Below are 21,428 nucleotides of genomic sequence, written 5' to 3' on the forward strand. Positions count from 1 at the left end.
CCCCCCCCTCTCTCTCTCTCTCTCTCTCTCTCTCTCTCTCTCTCTCTCAGAGATGGATTGATCAGTAAAGATGAGATGATAGCATATTTCCTTCGGGCTAACCCTCTGCTGCAGTGTAAGATGGGACCAGGATTCGTCCATAACTTTCAGGAGATGACGTACCTGAAGCCCACGTTCTGCGAACATTGTGCTGGATTTGTGTGTATCTATAATATCCTGCCATATGTGTGTCATAATTACTCACTGCATGTAGAATGTAAAGTACATGAACTGAATCTAATACTATAAATTCTGCTGGTTATGTGACTGGCATTTATACAGCACTCTTCTGGTCTTACTGATCACTCAAAGCACTTTAGATTTTAAAGAGCAACTACAAGCAGTTAGCAGTCATTCAGAGGCCGTGGCTCAGGTGGTAGGCCACGTTGTCTACTAATCAGAATGTTGGTGTCTGTCCTCCTTGGGCAAAATGCAAAATTCTGAATTGCCTCCATTGGAGTGTGAGTGGATGTTGTTCTTTTTATTTGTAGTTATAGATCAGGGATGTCAAACTCATTTTACATCAAGGGCGACATGCAACCCACACTGCACCAGTAAAGCTCCACTTCTGTCAGTGTAAGGATGCTTAACTACACATATATGATATGTGTAGTTTAATAATTTAATATATAATTAAAGTTTACATTTCAGAAGTACATCTTTAAAATTACACAAGATTCTGGTAGCTCACTACCCAGAATGTCCTGTATTTATAAAACAAAGTTTTTGATAATAAATGAAAGTGTTCTTTTTAATAAGAAAAATAAAATAATCTAATTTCTATAGTAGACAGTGCAAATCAATAACTTTTCTTCAATTTAATTGATAACCTATTGCTTAACTACTTTGGGGCAGGCTGTGGGGCAGGTCATTTTCAGTAGGAAATAATGGTAAATGGACTGGTTCTTATATAGCACTTTTCTACTCTTCTGAGCACTCAAAGCACTTTACACAACTTGTGCATTCACCCATTCACCCATTCACCCATGCACATTGTTCTAAGTAGCATTCACACACATTCATGCTCCGATGGAGTATGAGAGCAATTTGGGGTTAATATCTTGCCCAAGGATGTTTGGCATGCAGACTAGGGGAAGCTAGGAATCGAACCACCAACCTTCCGATGACCTGCTCTACTGAGCTACAGCCACCCCAAAATGCTGTAAAAGTTAAAAGAAAAACACAGTTAAAAGTCCAAAAATGTATTTCTTGTCTGTGTGTGTGTCTGTGTGTGTGTGTGATTAGGTGAATGAGACTTAGAAAGTACTTTGAGTGCTCAAATAGAGGAAAGAGGTGCAATATAAGTGCAAGTCCATTTACAAGCCAGATCTAACCACAAATTCCTACCAAGCTTTAAATCTGTACAATGTCAGCACCTTATCTGCCTGTGGTCACTTTAGGTCTTTGGACTGTGGAAGGTTTTTCCTATACTGCTAAAGAAAACACACACAAGCACTGGGAAAAAATACAAACTTCACGCAGAATGCTTCAATCTAAGAACCTTGTTGTTGTGAGGTGACAGTGCTCACCACTGTCCCACCCATTGTAATTTTTTATTTTTTATTTCACAGGGTCTGTCTTTGCTTGTTAGTTCTCAGTTGCCTAAACATACCTGGGTACATACTGTTATGATACTACCCCGAGTCCAAAGCACAGACACAAAAGACGTGCACAGAGTTGCTGGAAATAGTGCAAACAGTTGTAATTGTGTCCTGTTTGTTTTCCAAATTTGCTGTGCTTTGTTGTGACCTGATGCTGTTTTCTGTCTATTTTTTTACAGCTCTGGGGGATCATCAAACAGGGGTACAAATGCAAAGGTATAATTTCACTGGCTTCTAACCTAAAAGGTTAGGTGCAAGATAAGTAAAAAAAAAAAGCATGGTTTAAGGTCATCGTTAATAATGACTTAAATAACCAACCTTATTTTTTTTAATGGTGAGGGCAGCCACTCTAGTTCTTTGTAACTTTAACCAGAATTTTAGAGGCGTCTTATAAATCAAATCAAGATTGTAAAGACAATGTGGCACAATCAAAAACTCAGAGTAGTGAAGCTTGATTTAGACATTTACAGCGAGTCTAGAGTCCGTTTGCGTCATAAGTTAATTTGCCCCTGAAGTATAATTCACACATAAGGTGAAGTGTTTCATCAACTATCATTCCACAAATTTCAAACTTTATGCACTGAAATGGCTACAGGTGGGACACAAAAAGCAGTTATTACACACTATGCTGGTCTAAAATGCAAAATTGTATTTGGGTGGTGAGTCCTGTACAGTCCTGATTTATCCACGATCCTCTGAGGTGGACGTCCATTTGCAGAGAGAAAGAAACTTGACATTCACGTGATGTAGAGGCTAAATCAAGAGAAGGGTATGAGTTAGGCTGATGTGAGAATTTGTTGTTGCTGCCTATGAAGCTGCTGTTCCAACAACAAAGCAAGTTGATCTTCACATTAGAACTGCCAAACTGCCATGATACTATGGATACTTAAACACATTTGACTATATGCTTCTATTTTTGCTTTGCAGACTGTGGTGTTAACTGTCATAAACAATGCCGTGAGCTGCTGGTTCTGGCCTGTAGGAAGCTGATTCGCTCCGGCTCTCTGGGCAGCGTTTCTCCAGTCAGAGGAACTCACAGCTCACTGCCCAGCAGCCCCACGTTGCCTGCCTGTCAAGGTCATTTTTAGCTACTGCAAACACTGCATACACTCAAAAAAGTGAAAATGGGAGGTTATTACCTTTGCAAAAGTGTAACTTATAATTAGAACAAAATAATTGAATGTTTCTATGGTGCGTGCTTAGATCATATATGATCTGAACGAAATTCAACGACTTAACACTTGTTAAATTTATTCTTGTTAAGATGACGTGATACAATGTAGCAAGAGTTGTTAGTTGCCTGGAATTGCGATTTCAGAAGTCACGTAAGGTTTTAAACCACAGGAAAATCACTGGGGTTTTAGGAGGCAGAAAGCATACCCGAGCACTACTATAGTAAAAAAACTAATGCCTTTACCTTGTACATTTGATGCTTCAGCAGCTGCAACCAAGCCCAAATACCTGAGGTGTATCATGACACTATAAATAATTTGTTCACAGTCCTCTGTTTTGTGTTTCCTTTTTTTTTCCAGATGAGGACGAGGTGTTTGAGTTCCCCGCTGTCACACCAGCAGTTCCAGCTCTCGACACTCAGTCCATCACCCTGATGACGGGCTCAGCCCAGAGAATCTCTGTGCGCCTGCAGAGAGCCACCATAAGCCAGGCTACCCAGACTGAACCACTGTGGCCTGAACATGCCTGGGAGGCAGCAGACAGTGGTGCTCACACCTTCCCTAAAATGAAATACAGGACTCACAGAAAAATGTCTAAAAACAAGGGTTTTGCCTGCTGGGAAAACCAGAGTTGCAGGCAGTACCAGGCAGGTTCTGCACCGCACTGCACTGGAAGCAGTGTAGACTCCCAGGAGAAGCCAGACGTCTCTGTAGAGCATGTACAGAACAGGGTTACACACAGAACAAAGGTAATGGAATAGATTATTTGTGGATTTTTATTCAAAAATCAAATTTTAGGCCGGAAGTGTTTCATTTGTAAAAGTCAAACCCCCAACAATTTGATGACCAGCAGAAGAAAACCTTTTTTTTTTAAATTATTATTTGGATTTGTTGCGTCTTTATATAAATCAATTTGAATTCAAATGAATTTAATTTTTTTAACAGGAAGAGACCTTGGTCAGCAGTCCGGTTGGGTTGCGAGTAAAAAGGAAAAAACAGTGCATAGAGAGACAAGACCAAAGTTAATGACATTCAGTAGTGACATGTAAACACATCAGCAGTGGAAAGAAGAGAGGGGCTCAGTGCATCCTGGGAAGTCAACCAGTGTAAACCAGTAATAACTAAGGCATGGTTCAGGGTCACCCAATTCAACTAAGCTGTCGGTCTCCTGAACCCAGACTGATGGCTCTGCTTCACATTCTACTTTTGATTCTTTTTGTTTCTTTTTGTGTTAGATAACTTATTACTGTGTGACTTAGGACCAGTGTTGGTCAAGTTATTTGAAACAATTAGTTAACCATTACTGATTACTTCTCCAAAAAGTAATCCCATTACTTTACTGATTACTTATTATCAAACATAATTAGTTACTTAGTTACTTTTCAAAAACATGATACACAACCTGAATACGTAATAAAGCAATATACCTTGAGCCATATTCTACTTTTTCTGCATAATCCATCATATAAAATTGAATCAAATGGAAAGCCTCTTTCTAAAAACTTTTTATTTGTTTTAATCTTTCAATTTTATGCACATTGCATTAAGCAAAAATTTTAATTATATGCAACAATCTTTGACTTGAAGAAATGTGTTTAACATTTAAACCTATGTTCTGCATATTCAATGATATAAAATATAATAATGTTTTGTGTTTCCACTCGCTCTTTCAAATAGATGCAAGTAAAACACAGCAGGAAATAAATAAAATCATTCAGCAGCACTGAGTCCTGTCGCTCTTAAATCTGTGTTCACCTGTTTAGCAGGAGTGAGGCGGGTGGAGGTTTGCTTGAAAACTAAAAGTAATGTAAGTACATCCATGCTTTAAATGCTGCATGGATGTACTCTCTCCCACAACTCCATATCATTGTTGATCTGCACACCCTTACGTCATTGTCATGAGACACTTTCACAAACAAAATCACGACAATTTAGTAACGCAGTAAGGCAGCTTACGGGAAAGTAACAGTAATCTAATTATAGTGTGCGATAGTAATCCCTTACGTTATTCGTCACTTGAAAAAAGTAATCGGATTATAGTAACGCATTACTGCCCATCTCTGGTCTTTAGTTAAAATAAAAAGTAAATAAATTGATGCCACCAACCCAAACACACATGTCTCTCCTCTTTCTTCCACTCTAGAACAGCTGACTCGGTTACAGTGGTGAGAAGCACTCGTGGAGATCCAGAAAGCCCCTAGTCGCTAAGACCAGGAGCTTCAGGGGGATATTCTTGGCTTTCTGAGGTCCCCCTTCAAAAACATGGAGTCATCATGTCCTCTCAAGACTTCAGCACGATACAGACAGAGCGACATGGAGCTGAAGTCAGGGAGAAGAGCTCTATAACATACAGCGTTTTAGCTCCAGGCAGAAAGACACAAGATGAAGGTTTTTCCTTATGGATTGTTGGCCAGTTGCTTTACATCGTCGAGCTTTCAAATGGAGCTCAGGAAGAATGTGAACAGAAATGATCTGGTGTTGGATTTGAATAAAGAGATGCAGCATCAAGATCCTGATGTCACATGATCATTGCAAGGGGAATTTTTTGGATGTGTGTAGATGTGTAGATGGAAATAAAAGGAAACAGAACCTGAATGTAAAGGGAAACCAACAGAACATTTAGCACAAAGACTCATGAAACAGCATTTCTATAGTGACAGCTGCAGAGCGGCCCACCTTAATTTTATCTTGCAGGGTTTTTTTCAGCAAAACAAATGCTGCAGACAACCTCAATCATTCTGTTGTGATCTCTCTCTCTCCCATCACTGATCTTTTATCAAAGATGATAAAAGCATTTTTTACAAATGCTGTACACCATCAAGTGTGGAAGGTTTCATAAATATGCGTTGTGATTTGTGTTTTCCTATTTTTCTGTGTCAAAACAAATAAAAAGTACATATTTATGCCATGTCATGCCATTTTGTCTTTGCTATCTGAAGGGATGTTTTTCATTGTAATTTGATGTTTCCACTGACTTTAAAGTTAAATCATGTGTCTGATTTTGAGCCTGGCAGTGCAAGGTGCAGTCAGTCACACTCACTAACTAAGTTAGCTATTGCTACATCAACTTTAGTTATGCTGTTGTTTGTGAGGTCCTGTTGGGAAGCCTCAAGCTGAGCATTTTTATCATCACCATCCTGGTCTTTATAGGACATGACAAGCGAGGGGTGGATCTGACGTAGAAAACAAGAAACAATGTATGCCGTGGTGCTTAAACAGTGTAATATTCAAAAATATATATTAAATATACTAAAGAGAAAGTGATCACTGTGCAACTCCTAGCAGAGTTCTGTCACATAAAAGCTTTATTGCTCCTGTAAATGAGTGCCATCTTGTGGCCACATTTAGTAATGTTTCTGGAAACTAGCTTTACTATGAGCCAGTGATGATTATTTCTAATGGTAAATGGCCTGTATTTATATAGTGCTTTACTAGTCCCTAAGGACCCCAAAGCGCTTTACATATCCAGTCATCCACACATTCACACACTGGTGATGGCAGCTACATTGTAGCCACAGCCGCCCTGGGGCGCACTGACAGAGGCTGTAAGGTTGTATAAACTGTTAGATCTGTTACTACTCCTTCAAGGAGAGGTCTGGACCTTGACCAGGCGTTACCACTGCAGTTCTTTCATTCTTTTGTCAACCATTCTACTGTAGGTATGATAGTGTGCTTGAGAAGTAAACAGTGCAGTCAATATATTTGGTACAACTGCGGTAACAGTTTTATTTTTAATAGAAATGTTTTTTTTAAAATGCAAGTAATAAAAACATCCATTAGTTCTAGTAAAAATAAAGAGTGGACAGGCAGAGGTTGCAACATAGTGTAGGTCACTATTGAAGCTGCTATAAGTGATTACACAACAGGATGTCCTGGTGGCAAGACAGGACCAGTTCACCTTTTTTTAAATAATTATTTTCCCATTTACTCACTATTATTATTATTGTTGTTGTTGTTGTTGTTGAATGAATAATTCATTTTCTGTCTTTATTTTCTTTTTTTACAGCCCCATTTTTAGCCCTACAAAGTAACATTCTGATATCCAGAAATATACCAATCAGGAAACCCCTGGAGGAGTGAAACATCTGATTCACTAGGCCGACTTCATGACAGGAACTCCAACCACTGAGAGCCATGTAAACAAGGATGCTTTGCATGATGTTCATGGTCTGTTCGCCTTGTAATTGGAAGGTTGCCGGTTCGAGCCCCGGCTCGGACAGTCTTGGTCGTTGTGTCCTTGGGCAAGACACTTCACCTACTGCCTTCTGGTGTTGGCCAGAAGGGCCGATGGCGCGACATGGCAGCCTCGCTTCTGTCAGTCTGCCCCAGGGCAGCTGTGGCTACAACTGTAGCTTGCCTCCACCAGTGTGTGAATGTGAGAGTGAATGGGTGGATGACTGGGTGTGTAAAGCGCTTTGGGGTCCCTAGGCGGGACTAGTAAAAGCGCTATACAAATACAGGCCATTTACCATCGATGAAGGTCTGGAGTCCAGCTCAGAGCTGGCAGACCTATTGTCTAAGGACAATAAAGATGGTGTCAAACTCTGGAAATCACCAACCACCTTACTCAGACTAATATTGTTGATTTGAACACTGCCACCTCAAGCTTCCCTTTCAACTTCTCGGGGTTGTTATTTATCTTTTCAGATCCTTCCAGCAAATGTCTTCTTCTATTATTAATACTGGCACCTAATTACATCATCTAATTAAATTCTGTAATTACACACAGATCTATTTATGTGTATCAGTATTTCTGTATGAGTGCATGGGTGTATATATAGATAACACTATGCATGAATATACATATATTAGTATAGGTATGTGAGCAAAATTGCATCCATGTTTGCATCTGTGTAGATGAACATATCAGGCTCATCACAGTTGAGATTTCAATTCTATTTTTCTCCCATCCAGGACAAGCTGTTTATAGCTTTTCCTGTTACCCTTGTATGTCCTCGTCTTGTGCTACTGTTGTAAAAACTAAACAAAAACAAAGTAAGCTAAATATACTATGGGAGCAGTAATTGGGCCTTGGTTACAATATAAAGTGTAACCAAAATCAATTACATAGTATTATTATAACCATAAAACTATCACATTTTCTGTGGTCGGCAATTATCAGAAGCCCAATTCCACACACCTGCAAGTCTGTGATTCCTGAGAAAGTGCTTGGACATTAGTCCAGCTCCAACTTATCTTCAAAGAACGTGTAGAATCCTTTAACACACTCACTTTACTGCAGCAAGTGTGAAAGCATTTAGGTTGGACAAAACCCAGAGTATAGCTACCAACGGTACATTTACTACACTTCACACATCTGTCTAGAATGTGCCTCCATTGTTGAACAAGAGGAATTGACCTACTGTGCATGTACAATTTTATTTACATTGCAAACACATCATGTGTCCAAAGACAGCAAAGTCATGTCCAAAATCATATGAAGCTGAACAGACTTCAGATCGGAAAGAAATGAAAGGAACTTGTGTGGGTCAGTCTTTCTCTGCAATCACCTGCAGTGAAGTGACAATAAAATTAAAGGATTTGGAGCTTTTTGTCACTGCTGTTTATTGCACTGTATGTTTTAATGCAGTTAGCACTAAACTGAAATTAGACCACACAAATCCACTGTTGGCTTAATAAAATCTTTATAAAGAACAAAGCTAATTTCACAAAGTATCTCAGAGATTTCGTTTTTGACAAATCATTGTAATAAAAGACATGAACAGATCCACAGGAAACAATTTAAAAGTATCCATAACTCATTGAGCACACTGTCAAAGGCTGACGAGGTGCATGCAAGCTACCTGGATTTCATCCTAATCATTTCAAATTTTACTTTTTTAAACAAATGGAGACCATAAGTACAAATGCTATAGAGTAAAGCAACATTTCCCAGTGTGACTGACCAGTCTCAGAGTGTCTCAGGTGTCGCCCAGTAACCTACACAGAAGTGTTCACTGTGGCTCCAGCACTTATTCAACAGAATAAGTAACAAGGTATTAGTCTTCAGGCTGAAGGTCAAACAGATGTTTATTAAAAAATAAAAATAAAAACTACAAAAAACCCAAAATGAAAAAAGCATACAGAGCCTAATGCATTCATAACACAACAAAAACTCATCCTTTGGCTTCCGATCAGTGGGATTGCTAACGGGATTGCAGTGAGAAGGCAAACCACAGTGCACATATACATCTATAAAAACAAAGTGTGTAGTTGAAAGCCCCTTTCTGGCTTGCTTTTACAAATTAAACATGCAGCCATGTGATATGGTATGATTACAGCATATCGTCATCATCTCCTCCTCCGTACATGTCGGCCAGTTTCTTAAAGCGAGGGCCCCACTCATTGAGGCAGTCATAGTTCTGGTCTCCACTGCTTGAAGAGTTCAAAGAGGAGAGACTTCCTGCATCAGAACCACCTCCCTCATAGTCAAACACCAGCAGGGAGTCATAAGGGGGTGCTGTTGGGTCATTGTCTGCAGCCTTCAGGTTCTGTTGGAGGAAATTTTACACAACTTACTTCAATTACCTCACATGGAGCACAATAACGTAACAGAATAATAAACGTGACCATTATCAAAGCACAGACATGATGTACTCTTAGCCAAAACATCCATCTTCTGCCACTTATCTGGGAGCAAGTTAAACAACTCCCTCTTTTTCTTCTCTTAAAAACTAAATAAATTAAGATTCCCGTCACCATGACTGGAGCCAAAGTAATGCCATCCAGCTTAAGTATGTCTAAGATTTTAGAGCAGGTCACCTACCAATCGGAAGGTTGGTACACTGCAGACCAAATATCCTTGAGCAAGATACTAACATGTGTGATAACATTAGACAAAAAGCAATGAAAATGTATGCACTCCCTTCAAATGACATAAGTGCTTCCATGAGGCAGTAAGAGCTGCTTAGGTTCCCATTTTCTGTAATACTGTGGTCAATGTTATCAAATGATGCACTGAATTCACACCTCAGTACCACATTTCATTAAGTTTTAAGGAGCTTTAGAATCTCACTCACATCTTCAATGAAGTTACCAATCTCCTCGGGGTTGGCAGGCCGTGGCCGATACTGAGGAGCAGGCATGAAGTTTGGCACCACTTCATTCCTTAACACATCGGGGCGGTTGTCCAGGCCACGGTGGAGAACACTCAGGTCATAGTCCTGAAAGAAGGTGATTTAATGATGCATTATTATATGGAATATTTTTGCTGTACTTCTGCAATCCACTCTCTTCATCCACTTAGCCCATTGTCTACTCAAACTTTTCTATCAGTAAAAAGCCTGGGTCAAATCACTGAAATGGAACAAATTTGATCAGCCTTTTTAAACATTTCATCTCAAAAAGAAAACCTCAGGTTTTCTGTTCCTGAGACTTGTGTGTGTGCAGCTTTGATTAATGTGTAATCAGAATGAGTGACCCTTTACCTGATCATCCTCGCCACCTCCTTCTTCATCATAGTAATAGACGTTGTCTCTGACACCATCATCCAGCAGGAGTGGCTCCTTTTTCTCCCTTTTCCTCTGTTTTGTAAACAGCAGCACTAGCAGCAACAGCGCTGAACACAGAGCACAACGTTTAGCACAGAGTAACCAACCAAATCCTACTTAGCTGGGAAAGGAAAGAGATGCACCGTCCTGAGACTACAGATGTGTGACTCACCGAGCAGCAGGATGGCTCCAAGTATTCCAAGGATAAGGGGCAGGTTGCTGGCAGCTGCACCATAGCGTCCTGGACCTGAGCATGCAGTGAAGTCTGTGCCCCTGCAGTCACACACTTTAGCTGTGATGATGTTGTCCTGCCCCAAGCCATGTTTGTCTGCCACTGTCAGTATAACACTGTACGCTCCACTGGGCAGCTCAGCGGCTAAATTCAAGATGATGCCCGTTCCTGAAATAAGATAGCAGATATTTTACTTAATAATTACTGTGTTGATGGATTTGTTGTCTCACTTTCACAAAGCTTTACCACCTCTTCAAAGCCATGCTGCACCAATTACTCTAATCTCAATGTTCAGTGGTGAACACTGAATCATGTCCGACCTAAACAATCCTGACATTTGCAAATCACATGTTAGCAGGAAAAATACATATTTTGGTTTCTGAACCAAAATATTTAAAAGTCTGGCCATCTTATCAGTTCATACTTGTCACATGTTAGCAGTTTACATACTGGTTTCATTCATCCTAGCGGTCCAGTTGGTCTTTGACATGCCCTGTAAAGACACCGTGTAGGGAGCTCCAAATTCTGGTCCGTCTTTATCTGTTACTGAGAGCAGCTGAGGAGCTGGATCCTTGTTGCACACCTGAGGAAACAAAGTCACAGTGAAGCTTTTCTTCATGCTGATGACCATCCTGTAGTTGGAAATCTTACAAACACACCCATCCTGCACCACAATTAGACAAGTTCAACACAAAACGACTCTTGAGCTATTGGAAATAAGACACACCGTGATTTCACGCTCTTCAATAACAGGAGCATTGTCATTGACATCTTCCAGCTGAATGATCAGAGTACCAGTTCCTGTAGCCGGGACAGCATCTGGTCACAGAACAAACATCAGGAGAACAACATTTGTTACAACGATATTTCACTTTATTGAAGAAACCCAAGTTCATAGTAATGCACACAGACTTTCCTCTAGACCTCTGATCCTCATAACTGGCACTTGGCTTTTAAAACAAAGATTTGAGGGCTAAAACTAATGGCTAAGATCAAATTAATTACTGAATTACTAATTATTAAATTTTTCAAATTAAGGGTTGCAATGTTATTAGTTGGGAATGTCCCAGGAAAGGCCGTTTGTGCTGGAATTTGAAAAAAAGATTCCATCATTCAGTGATCAGTCTGTGCAACATAGGATTTCTTGTCCTGCAACTTTATCAGGACATTTTACAGGCTAGTCCAACTTATCCAATTTAACAAGTGTTCCTCCATAACTTTTCAGAAATGGGAATTTTATTAAAAGTTATAAATTGTAATAGTCTTAACTGCCACCTACCATTATCATAGGCCCCGATGGTTGCGATGTATCTGTTGTTTGTGACAAAGATACCCTCTCTGTCCATGGACGCTCTCACTTTAATAAGACCTGTGTCCTTGTCCACGTTCAGCCAGCCTGCTGGGTCAGTCAATATTTTGTACCTGTACAAGACAGTCACAGAAAAGATGGCAATACTGTGCAGGCAGGATGATTAGAATTAGCATGTTCCACAATGTGATACAGTGGAACCCCGACTTACGAAATTAATTCGTTCCCGAGGGTCTTTTGAAAGTCGAAGCACCCATCGCGCGTTTTGACTGAGGCGATGCTGAACAATAGGCTATAGGCTAATTGCTAACCAGAACAACAATACGCCGTTCAAGTGGAACAGCGAAGCGCAAGTATGGAAGCCAAGGGGTTGTCACATGAATCGGAAGGCATTGTGTGTGTGGGCTCAGCCAATCAGAGCCAGTGGATTTCGTTACTCAGGCATTTTGCCATAACACGGGCAAAAATATTGCCGTTCGATGCCTTCGTAACTTGAATTTTTCGTGAAACGGGGTATTGGTAAGTCGGGGGTTCCACTGTATTTGATTTTGAACATCCTCCGCTTTCTCCTCAGGCTAAATACACGGTGCAAGAATTAAACACATTAACTGTTACAGGGTTCTCACATCATTTAAAAATACTGGTGGCCACTAGGTACCATCCATCAGCCTCCTAGTAGATGCAGCTATGGTAGGAATTTGAATGTCCTAAGTTGCCTCATTCTTGGGTTATCGGATTCACAAACTTTGGTGTCCACAGCGCCTGTCCAGCAGGGTGGTGACAATACCCAATGAGCCTTTTACAACTAAGGAGTTAAAAAAAAGCTTTAAGACCTTAATGATACAAATTAACTAATTAACTGTATTTGGGTCTTTTATAAGCCTAATATTCTATTATGGTATACAGCTATTCAGTGTTTTATCGCTATAGACAGTATTCTGTAATTATATCTGCCACACATGAGGACAGTGAATCAATTTTGACCATCAAACAGAACAAGGAATCTAAAACATTTATCTAAGACATTTATCTATAAGGAAATTTAATATTTGCAGCACTTATGAGGTCAGTGATACATTCTCTTTAGCAGTAGAAAGTCTCTCCCCCACCCCCCGACTTACGAGACTGTCTGCTTGCGTGCAGTGTCTGGGTCTGAAGCAGTGTACTGCACCACAGCTTCATCCACAGCAAGGTCCTCTGGTTTTACCACAAGAATCTCCTTTGGATCAAATATTGGAGCTTCATTCACATCCTTCACATTCACCACCACTGTGGCGGTAGAAGTGACCACAGAAACACCAGGAGCAAAAGGAATCTCATTCTCCACTGAAACCAACAGAGTGTGCTTGCTGGCCTTCTCGAAGTCCAGCTCCTGGTTGGAAGGAAGGGAGGAGAAAGAAAAACACACACACAAAATAATTACTTTGATTCCATCACATCTTAAATGAATAGTGTTTAATGTCATTACACTTTATGGGTGTTTATTAAAACTGAAGAATGTACACATATATCACTCACACACACACACACACACACACACACACACACTTGTGAGGATACATGAAATCACAAAAATGCTGCCATCAAATGACACAATTATCTTCCAATATTATGAATGAATTCCTGATTTTCTTCGTACCTTTGCAGTAGAAAGGATTCCTTCATGTTTGTTAGTTCCCGTTTTTACTGTGAAAAGTCCATCAGGATCACCACTGACGATCTTGAACTTGGCGTTCCAGGCTGGAGTTTGTGGTTCATCCTCATCTGTTACTATCATCTTAACCACCACAACATCCTTTTTGTTTTCATCAACTGTTGCAGTATACTGTGAGAAAATAAAGGATGAGTCAGAAATCACAGCAGTGAAAACAGATCTAAAGACTCCTAACTAGGAACGGAGAATAATGGCCTCATTTTGTAGTCTGTGTCATTATATTAGGTTCATTACTTAATGCAAGTCTACAACTGTGGAGTCCATAAATTTAATTCGCTATGCATGTGGTAAAATATTGTTTTTAACTGCATTTGTACATTTCCCATGTGCTGTCAAAGACTGGGTTTTTGCTGTGTCAGAATGTGTGAGTGCAACATTAATAATACAGGATGAATGTTCTGCTTTAACAGAGTGAAAAAGCAGCAGTTAAACAGGAAGTTTCCAGTTACTTCATACTTACTGAGCTCTGAGTGAAGACTGGAGCGTTGTCATTGCTGTCCGTCACCGTGAGGATGACTTTGGTTTGTCCAGTTAACCCTTCTCCTGCCATATCTGCTGCTTGTACTGTCAGAGTGTACTGTGGATATTTCTGGTAAGATACAGACATCAGCTCATCAACAGGAAGGAAGAAAGACTGACATCAGTTTACAGACTGTAACACAGCCTTCAGACGGACTAAAGCTCTTCATCTATGAAGGCCGATTCTGCTGAGAAGCTGAAGCTAAACTCATTTAATATTTTGCTTATGACAAACATGATGCTGTTGAGAGCCTTGGTCAAACTGTTAGAATAAAGTATTTCTTGACCATTTGGCACGAGGCTGTTTGTTGTTGCTCTGTGAAGTCAGTTTCAAAGAGGTTTATGATGCTGCACCAGAAACAGCTCTGATCTCCTGTAGTCTGGACAAACTATTTACCGGTATACTTGGCGAATAGTTTGTCAGACTAGTCTGTGTCTTCCATGCAGAGGTATGACACAAACCAGAAATGTAGACAGAAACTAACTATACTTTAGAGCCTGTGTCTAGTTTTACTGTCAAAAAAAAAAAACCCACCATGTTTTTTTGCAGCACCCTCTTTGTGACTGATTTCTAGCAGTGACAGGCAGACTGCTGATCCGGATTCATTATAAAATGTTTTTTCAGCCCTTAGGTGTAAAAGGACACTTGTGTTTTAAATGTGTTTAACAAGTCTTACCTCTCTGTCCAGTCCTCTACCAGTGATTCTGATGCTTCCAGTAATTGGGTTGATTTCAAACATGTTGTCAGTGGGCTGCGGTGGGTCCTGGTTCAGAATACGATAGCGGAGCTCTGCGTTGTCAGTTCCTGGCTCATCGTCGTCTTTGGCCTCAACCTTAACCACCTCCGTCCCTGGAGTGGAGGAATTCAGAAAAAGGTAAACAAGAGCAGAAGTGTCTGAAGGTCTTCACACTGCTTCATTTACAAGATTTACTAAATAAAATTGACTTAATGCAAACGTCTGCTAATTTCCTTCTAACCCAAATCCTTCTCTGGTGCTTTAGGTGTCATTCTGATTTTCTTTAAATCTCTGGGTATCTTGAAATTCATTAAATATAGTAGATAAGTATTAGAAACACGAACAAAAGCAAAGAAAACTACCCAAGTCCAGAGGCAATAAGGTTTCTATACATACCGATGGCCGTGGCCTCAGCAACATTTGCGTTGTACTCCACCGTAAAATAAGGTTTGTTGTCGTTCTGGTCGATCACAATGACTATAATCTCCATGGGATCCTCAGCTTGTCCTGCTCCGTCAACCATAGCATGTGCTTCAAACTACATAGGCAGAAGATTTTAAGTTTATATACACACACACACACACACACACGGGATCAAAATGCAATCATCAAGTACACACGTGGAAAAACATTTGGACAGAGTGAGGATGATTACCGTGTAACTGGCTATTTCCTCTCTGTCGAGTGGTTGTGTTACATACATATTGCCCGTTTCTCTGTCCATTGTGAAACGATCAACAGGAGGCAGATCAGCTCCAGGACCAGTGATGCTGTAAAAGAGCTTCTTTTTTTTATCGTCACTAGAGCGGATCTGGAAAAACAAACAAAAACAAATGAAAAACACAACAGGACTAATTAAGATCACTCTCACCATCTAAAGTAACTTAAATAGTAAAGAGGCTGTGCATTAGACTCAAATTCAAGAGATTTCTGGTTATTTTGATATATAGATCAGAAGGACTCCTTGTGATCTCAAATCAAAAAGATTGTTAGATTCTCTAAGCATTTTGGGCACACTATAATTACTCATTGTAAATAATCTGAGTTATTAGCGTAGTGTTATCGTCAACCAATTTACTCCAGTTTTAGTTAATTTTGTGTGTCACTGTTGCCAAGTTCAAAACACTCCAAAAGTGCAGGATTAAGACCCTATAGTATTAGAAAGAAATCACAACAATCAGCTGATCTCCATGAGTAAACACTTGTCACGTGAGAAAGCAAACTCCCTTTTAACTAGGTTCAAGGACAGGGAGCCATCTGCCACAAATTGTTGGGGAGTGAAAGTTAGGAGTAGTGAGAGATGGGACAAATTTTTGCATTTATAAACTGAAATTTAAAAAATAAAAACAATTATACCTAAGAGACAAATACATCTTTCACTTGGCAATTAAGTATCAACTTTTCTGACTGCCAACAACATATAGATCTTTACTTGTGCCTTTACACTTCACTTGCGTTACTCTAAAGTTAACTGATAGTCATACTAAGAATTACTTATGACATCCAAGAAAAAAAAAAAGACATGCGGACTGCAGAGGAAACAACAGCGAGATCCTATGCAGAAATAAACATTTAAAATGCAGTTTATTGTCAAATTAATCACAAGGTCATTCAGTTCACCTTACCTGAGCTACTTTTAGGGGATAGGTTCCTCTCTTATTCTCAGTAACACTGAGTGGAGGAATAACCCAGTCCCTTTTCCTCCTCCTCAGCCCTCCACCAGACTTGGGAAAGTGCAGAACGGGCACTTGTGGCTCAGCGGCATTCTGGAAGAACATACAGACAGCTTTTTTAGCAAAAGCTTGGATAGAACACCACTCAGAACTTAATTAAACTACGAGGAGGAGCACAGACGTTCTCAGAACGAGTTTTAAATTATTTTCAGACTATGATGGGTCTGTGTCTGTCCAGAGTTAATATCAGTTTCAACATCTTAGCCATGAAGGCCAATGAGGCATTATCATCACCCTACCAAGCAGGCAAGCAGGACATGTTGATACTCAAGTTTGTGAATCTGATAAATTATATGTAGCCTCACGAGTTAAGATGCCATCTGTTGTATCTACTAAAAGTGTCGGAAACAAGCATTTTGCATGTATCGATTCCAAATGTACTTTTCATTCATGCCCCATTAAACGGTGTCTCTAAACCTACCTCTGTGTTGTTAATAGAGTCCACTTCAGTACTGTGATGCTGAATGTTGAAGTTTGTGTGGGCTCCATGGTGGTGCTTTCCACGGTGATGCTCAGGGTGAACGACACTGACTGGAACTGTTATTTTGTGACCATGAGAGTCCCAGGAGTGGATGAAGAAGTTCCGGTGTCCTTTATGAAGAACAACCTCTCTGTTTACCTGGAAGGTAAATAAATAAATAAATATATAAAAAACAAAACCTTTAGCAGAAATACAACACACGCTACATTCGTTAGACTAAGTCTCCACAAATCTTACTTTAATATCTTCTTTTCTAAACTAACCCCAACTTTGCTGTCAGGTCTGTCAACTCTACTTACCGTTAATGTACCATCTGCCTTTACAGTAAAGCGACTGTCATCAGTGCTGAAAAGAATTACTGTGCGCTCTGTGCAGTCAGTGAAGCCCACTGGGAAAGGATAGAAAAGAGTTAATCATTATGAATGTGGAACATATAGTGAAAAATCTGGCAAGTTTTTTGTATTCAAAGAAAAGCGACAGACACCACTGCAAGATGACTAAATGGTTTTTAGCTCTGTTAAAAGTAAATAATGTTGATAACCTGACTGAGTGTTGCTACTGTCAAAAATATCACACACACACACACACACACACACACACACACACACACACTTTGGCGTTTAGCTCAGGTTGTCATTTCAAAAAGCAGCAAAATTGCCAGTGCAGAACAGATTTTTTCTAGTTTCCATTAAAGACAACATAACTACACAACACCTCACTTCCCACACCCTTCAGGGGACCATGCTTATGAAAATTACATATTGACAACGTAATGTTATTCCATTCTTCATTTCTTTCATTTACTTTAATACTTAACATTCATTGTTAAATTTCTGAGATTGGTAATTCATTTTTAGGATACAAGAAAGAAGAGGGGGGATAAACAGCCTTGACTTGAACTAAAACAATTCATAGAATTGTCTAAACCTACGTATTCTTAGACAACAGCCTATTAATATAAAACTATCAAGACATGCAGTCAAAGTAAAGCAGTATTGGAAGAGGAAAAGGTTGTATTAATGCATCTGTAATAACCATAGGCCAAGAAAGCTAAAACAATGTTTATATTTTAGTAGGGTTGGAACCATCAGTCATTTCGAACCAGCTATTCTACCCATTATTCACTGCTCCTTATAGAAGTATTGTGGAGTAAGTGTTTGGTTCACTACAGCCTTTTCTCATTAGTGCCTACTCAACTTGATTTTTAGTTTTTTAGGTTGCAGTACTTTTGGCACCTACTCTAGGGCCCTGTTGGCATCTACTCTTAATGACATTTTACTGAATTGTATTGAAAAAGGACAGAAACTGACATGTGATGCCCAGATATAGATTTCTGCAATATTTTCATAAATAAATAAACAAGGTAAAGCTATACATACATTTACACAGCGTTTTAATCTGATTATCATAAATTGTCTGCGTCTTTAAAAAAACCCATCAAAGTGGGTAATTCAGTAGAGACCATTGATAAAGAAACGAATATTCACGTTAAAGCAAACATGCATAACCACAACCCATTTAAAAAAAACAAAACAAAAAAACAAAAACTGTTTAAGTCTGTTTATAAGAAGCTTTTAAAAACCTTTCAGTTAACTGAAATCAAAGAAAACAGCTCCTTTTTTAGAGTTTCACTTGAATAGCAAAGCCTGTAAAACAGGTTTGGGGATACTGCTCTGACCAGCAGGTAAAAGTAACAGAAGCAGAGTGAGAGCAGGCTGAGACATGTTTGGGTTTCAACTAAGAACAATGTGCCCAGCTAATCTGCTGAAGGCCATCTGGGCTGGAGGAGTCCTTTACAACAGCAGAGTTATTCCATGTAGGGCTGCAACTCAGGTCTAAACCCTCCGACAATTTCATACAAACAAATCTGTAATGTGAAATGATACTAGACAATAGAAATACCCAAAAACAATTTCATTTAGATTATGGCTAAGAGTAAGGCACCATCCAGGCAGAAAACATAATCATCCAAATCAAAAACACGTTTAAAAACACCCATGTGCGAGCCTACACTGGGTTGCTCTTACCTTTGCCCAGCCTCATGCCCGGCCTCAGATGTTCCCTGGACACTCTGAAAACCAGCAGCTCTGACTCAAATCCAGGCACACATGCTGGCCTGTTAGCTCTCTCTAGTGCCGACACCTAGGAGAGGAGCAACGGTTTCAGTTAGACGTACAATAAGACTTCAGGCTTATAAGAGTTCGAAACTGAATAAATACATGTTTTTAAAAAAAAAATCAAAAACTTGAAATGTTTTCAGCATTGAAAGGTCAGGATTTTAAGTTTTTCCTTAAACTGAACAACGTGCAGCTTTGAACTGGTGTTCAGAAAATGCCTTGGCAAAGCATTGCGCTGCTTAATATACACAGTTTAAACACTAAATAAAGAACAAAATAACTGTCACTTTAAATACTAATGAAAATGTGTCTAACGCTCCGTGTAATAATATGAATGAATTGAAAGTGTGCCTGTAAGCCAAATGACTTTATTTCATTTTAAAATCCCAAAAACGATATTACTTGGATGATAGTCCTTTTTCTCTTTTACATTAATGAATCTTTTTAAAAGTGCTTCTCGATATGTGTAAGCGAAACAGACTGGAGTGAACAAAGCTGAAACCACAACTCTGAACTGGAAATTAACCTGCAGACAACGTCATCAGCGGAATCAGGGCGAGGCTCGCGCACAACCTCGAACTCTTCGAGGCGGAAGGGTATGAAAAGAAAAAGAGACGGCCTAAACCTCCGCGTGTGTTCTGCGGTTTCGACACTTTTTTAAAATACTTTTAAAAAAAAAAAAATTTGTTGCAGATTGCTCTGCGAAGAAAGCTGCTACACACAATAAGGATTTTAGACCCCCACAAGTTCGTTTGGCCCACTAGTCCCAGCAAGTACCATAGCTGATAAAAGCATTTCTTTATTAAAATCGAAGGCTACTTCACGCATAAAGAGGTGCCGAAATTATTCCGCGAAGAAAAGAAAGAAAAGACTGCTTGTAAGATACCCGGTGTTGTCCAGTTCAATCAAATAAGTAACAGGATTAATCGACATTTATTTTTTGTGACTCAAAGTAGAAGGGACAGTGAGAGAATTGAGCACCGGTGGCAAAATATTAACCAAAAGAGGAAGTCTCACCTGGAAAACGACGATTAAAGCACCAAAAACCGCGAACAATGCGGTCCCCATTTGTCTAAGTCGTATTTTTAGTATTCCTCTCGAGTACACAGCCAAAAACGAAAAGAATCCTAAATATATTCCTCTTTGAACTCGCTTCTTGGCGTCTTCCTGTTGTCCCCTGAAGGTAGTTTCTGTAACTGAGACTCGACTCTGCAAGGCGCTCTTTCAGGTACTTTCAGCACATGACGTCAGCTTACAGGTGCGCAGGTTCCGTGTTCCTAATATGGTCATCCCAGCCCGTCACACCTGAAGTGACAGGAACAAGTAGTTTCTGTTCATAAATAATAAATAGAGACACAGCGGATAGTAGCAGCGGACAGCGTTATTATCAGCAATGATCTGAGTCTGAGTTCAGTCAGCCACATTCGGGAGCTCTCAGTCTCATTTCCTCTTACTGATAATCTGTCTCTCACTCCCCATGTCTTTCTCACACATGCACACACACTGACATTCAGACTTTATCCACAGTTGCTTACTAAGAATCACTAAAAAACACGTGAAGCTGCTGACAGAAAACCATCTTTCATTTGTAAAGCCAACCAACAGTGTTATAAAGTCATTAGTGTGAAACCAGCCTAAAAAACCCACAAATGACTGTCTGGTCTGAAAACCAGTGGATGTATTCAGCTGAGTGTTGAAAGGAAATCATCGACAGTATCCCCGAACAGAAGCCAAATACAGAATTTGATGATACAAATTTAAGCATTCAGCTTTATTTGCTTCAGTTTTCACTGTCATCTGGATACACAACATCCCATTTGCTACTAAGCTGTTGTAAGCGTACCCACTGAAGTAATGCTATGTGCTGATAAACATCAGTAATTGATACTGAAGAAAATGGACTTTTCTCATCCATGCTGTTCTTACCCTCACAGTCTGAAAGCATGTGACTGAGAGAATGCACTACTACTTTATTTTAAATGGGATTTCATTTATTCAAGTCCAATAGTTTAAGTGAACAATGTTTGTAGTAGTCTACAACAATAGTTCTCCAGGTTTCTTGAAGGACATTGTAAAGTTCTTCTTTAGATGTTGGCTGCTTTTTCTTCTGTTCTGTGTCAGGACTATCTTTTTGGGGTCTTTCTGTTGTATTCCTGCTTCAGTAATATTGAGATCCGGGCTCTGGGAGGTCAATCCATCATGGATAGTGTTCCACTGTATGTTTTTCTATCCGGGCCTGCTTTTACTGCATTGGCAGTGTATCATTGGCATGCTGAAAAAAAAA

At 39.7% G+C, this 21,428-nt stretch overlaps 2 protein-coding genes across 6 annotated transcripts in view; one reads left to right on the top strand and one right to left on the bottom strand.

The window, feature by feature from the left end:
• rasgrp3 (RAS guanyl releasing protein 3 (calcium and DAG-regulated)) overlaps positions 1-5,715 on the top strand; it is a 39,573-nt gene extending 33,858 nt beyond the window's left edge. For all 4 annotated transcript variants that reach the window (XM_005751996.1, XM_005751995.1, XM_005751998.1 and 1 more), the window contains 5 exons: positions 51-198; positions 1,820-1,856; positions 2,568-2,717; positions 3,173-3,561; positions 4,956-5,715. In XM_005751996.1, coding sequence (XP_005752053.1) covers positions 51-198; positions 1,820-1,856; positions 2,568-2,717; positions 3,173-3,561; positions 4,956-4,964 — 733 coding nt within the window. In that variant the 3' untranslated portion in view covers positions 4,965-5,715. The remainder of the gene's footprint in view (positions 1-50; positions 199-1,819; positions 1,857-2,567; positions 2,718-3,172; positions 3,562-4,955) is intronic.
• Positions 5,716-8,440: 2,725 nt separating this feature from the next.
• LOC102215516 (B-cadherin-like) overlaps positions 8,441-21,428 on the bottom strand; it is a 15,877-nt gene continuing 2,889 nt past the window's right edge. The window contains exons 2-19 of one of the 2 annotated variants that reach the window (XM_005751999.2): positions 20,162-20,449; positions 19,055-19,169; positions 17,327-17,415; positions 16,968-17,165; positions 16,439-16,579; positions 15,469-15,624; positions 15,210-15,351; positions 14,754-14,926; positions 14,018-14,146; positions 13,483-13,668; positions 12,965-13,215; positions 11,814-11,956; positions 11,262-11,353; positions 10,985-11,117; positions 10,475-10,702; positions 10,240-10,370; positions 9,832-9,975; positions 8,441-9,303 (exon numbers count right to left, since the gene is read on the bottom strand). In XM_005751999.2, coding sequence (XP_005752056.1) covers positions 9,088-9,303; positions 9,832-9,975; positions 10,240-10,370; positions 10,475-10,702; positions 10,985-11,117; positions 11,262-11,353; positions 11,814-11,956; positions 12,965-13,215; positions 13,483-13,668; positions 14,018-14,146; positions 14,754-14,926; positions 15,210-15,351; positions 15,469-15,624; positions 16,439-16,579; positions 16,968-17,165; positions 17,327-17,415; positions 19,055-19,169; positions 20,162-20,212 — 2,718 coding nt within the window. In that variant the 5' untranslated portion in view covers positions 20,213-20,449 and the 3' untranslated portion in view covers positions 8,441-9,087. Of the gene's footprint in view, positions 9,304-9,831; positions 9,976-10,239; positions 10,371-10,474; positions 10,703-10,984; positions 11,118-11,261; positions 11,354-11,813; positions 11,957-12,964; positions 13,216-13,482; positions 13,669-14,017; positions 14,147-14,753; positions 14,927-15,209; positions 15,352-15,468; positions 15,625-16,438; positions 16,580-16,967; positions 17,166-17,326; positions 17,416-19,054; positions 19,170-20,161; positions 20,579-21,428 lie in introns of those variants that run through there. The other variant, XM_013915646.1, reaches the window with a different exon arrangement.

This window comes from Pundamilia nyererei, unplaced genomic scaffold, assembly GCF_000239375.1.
Source record: "Pundamilia nyererei isolate P.nyererei 1_Seehausen unplaced genomic scaffold, PunNye1.0 scaffold00337, whole genome shotgun sequence".
Taxonomy (NCBI): domain Eukaryota; kingdom Metazoa; phylum Chordata; class Actinopteri; order Cichliformes; family Cichlidae; genus Pundamilia; species Pundamilia nyererei.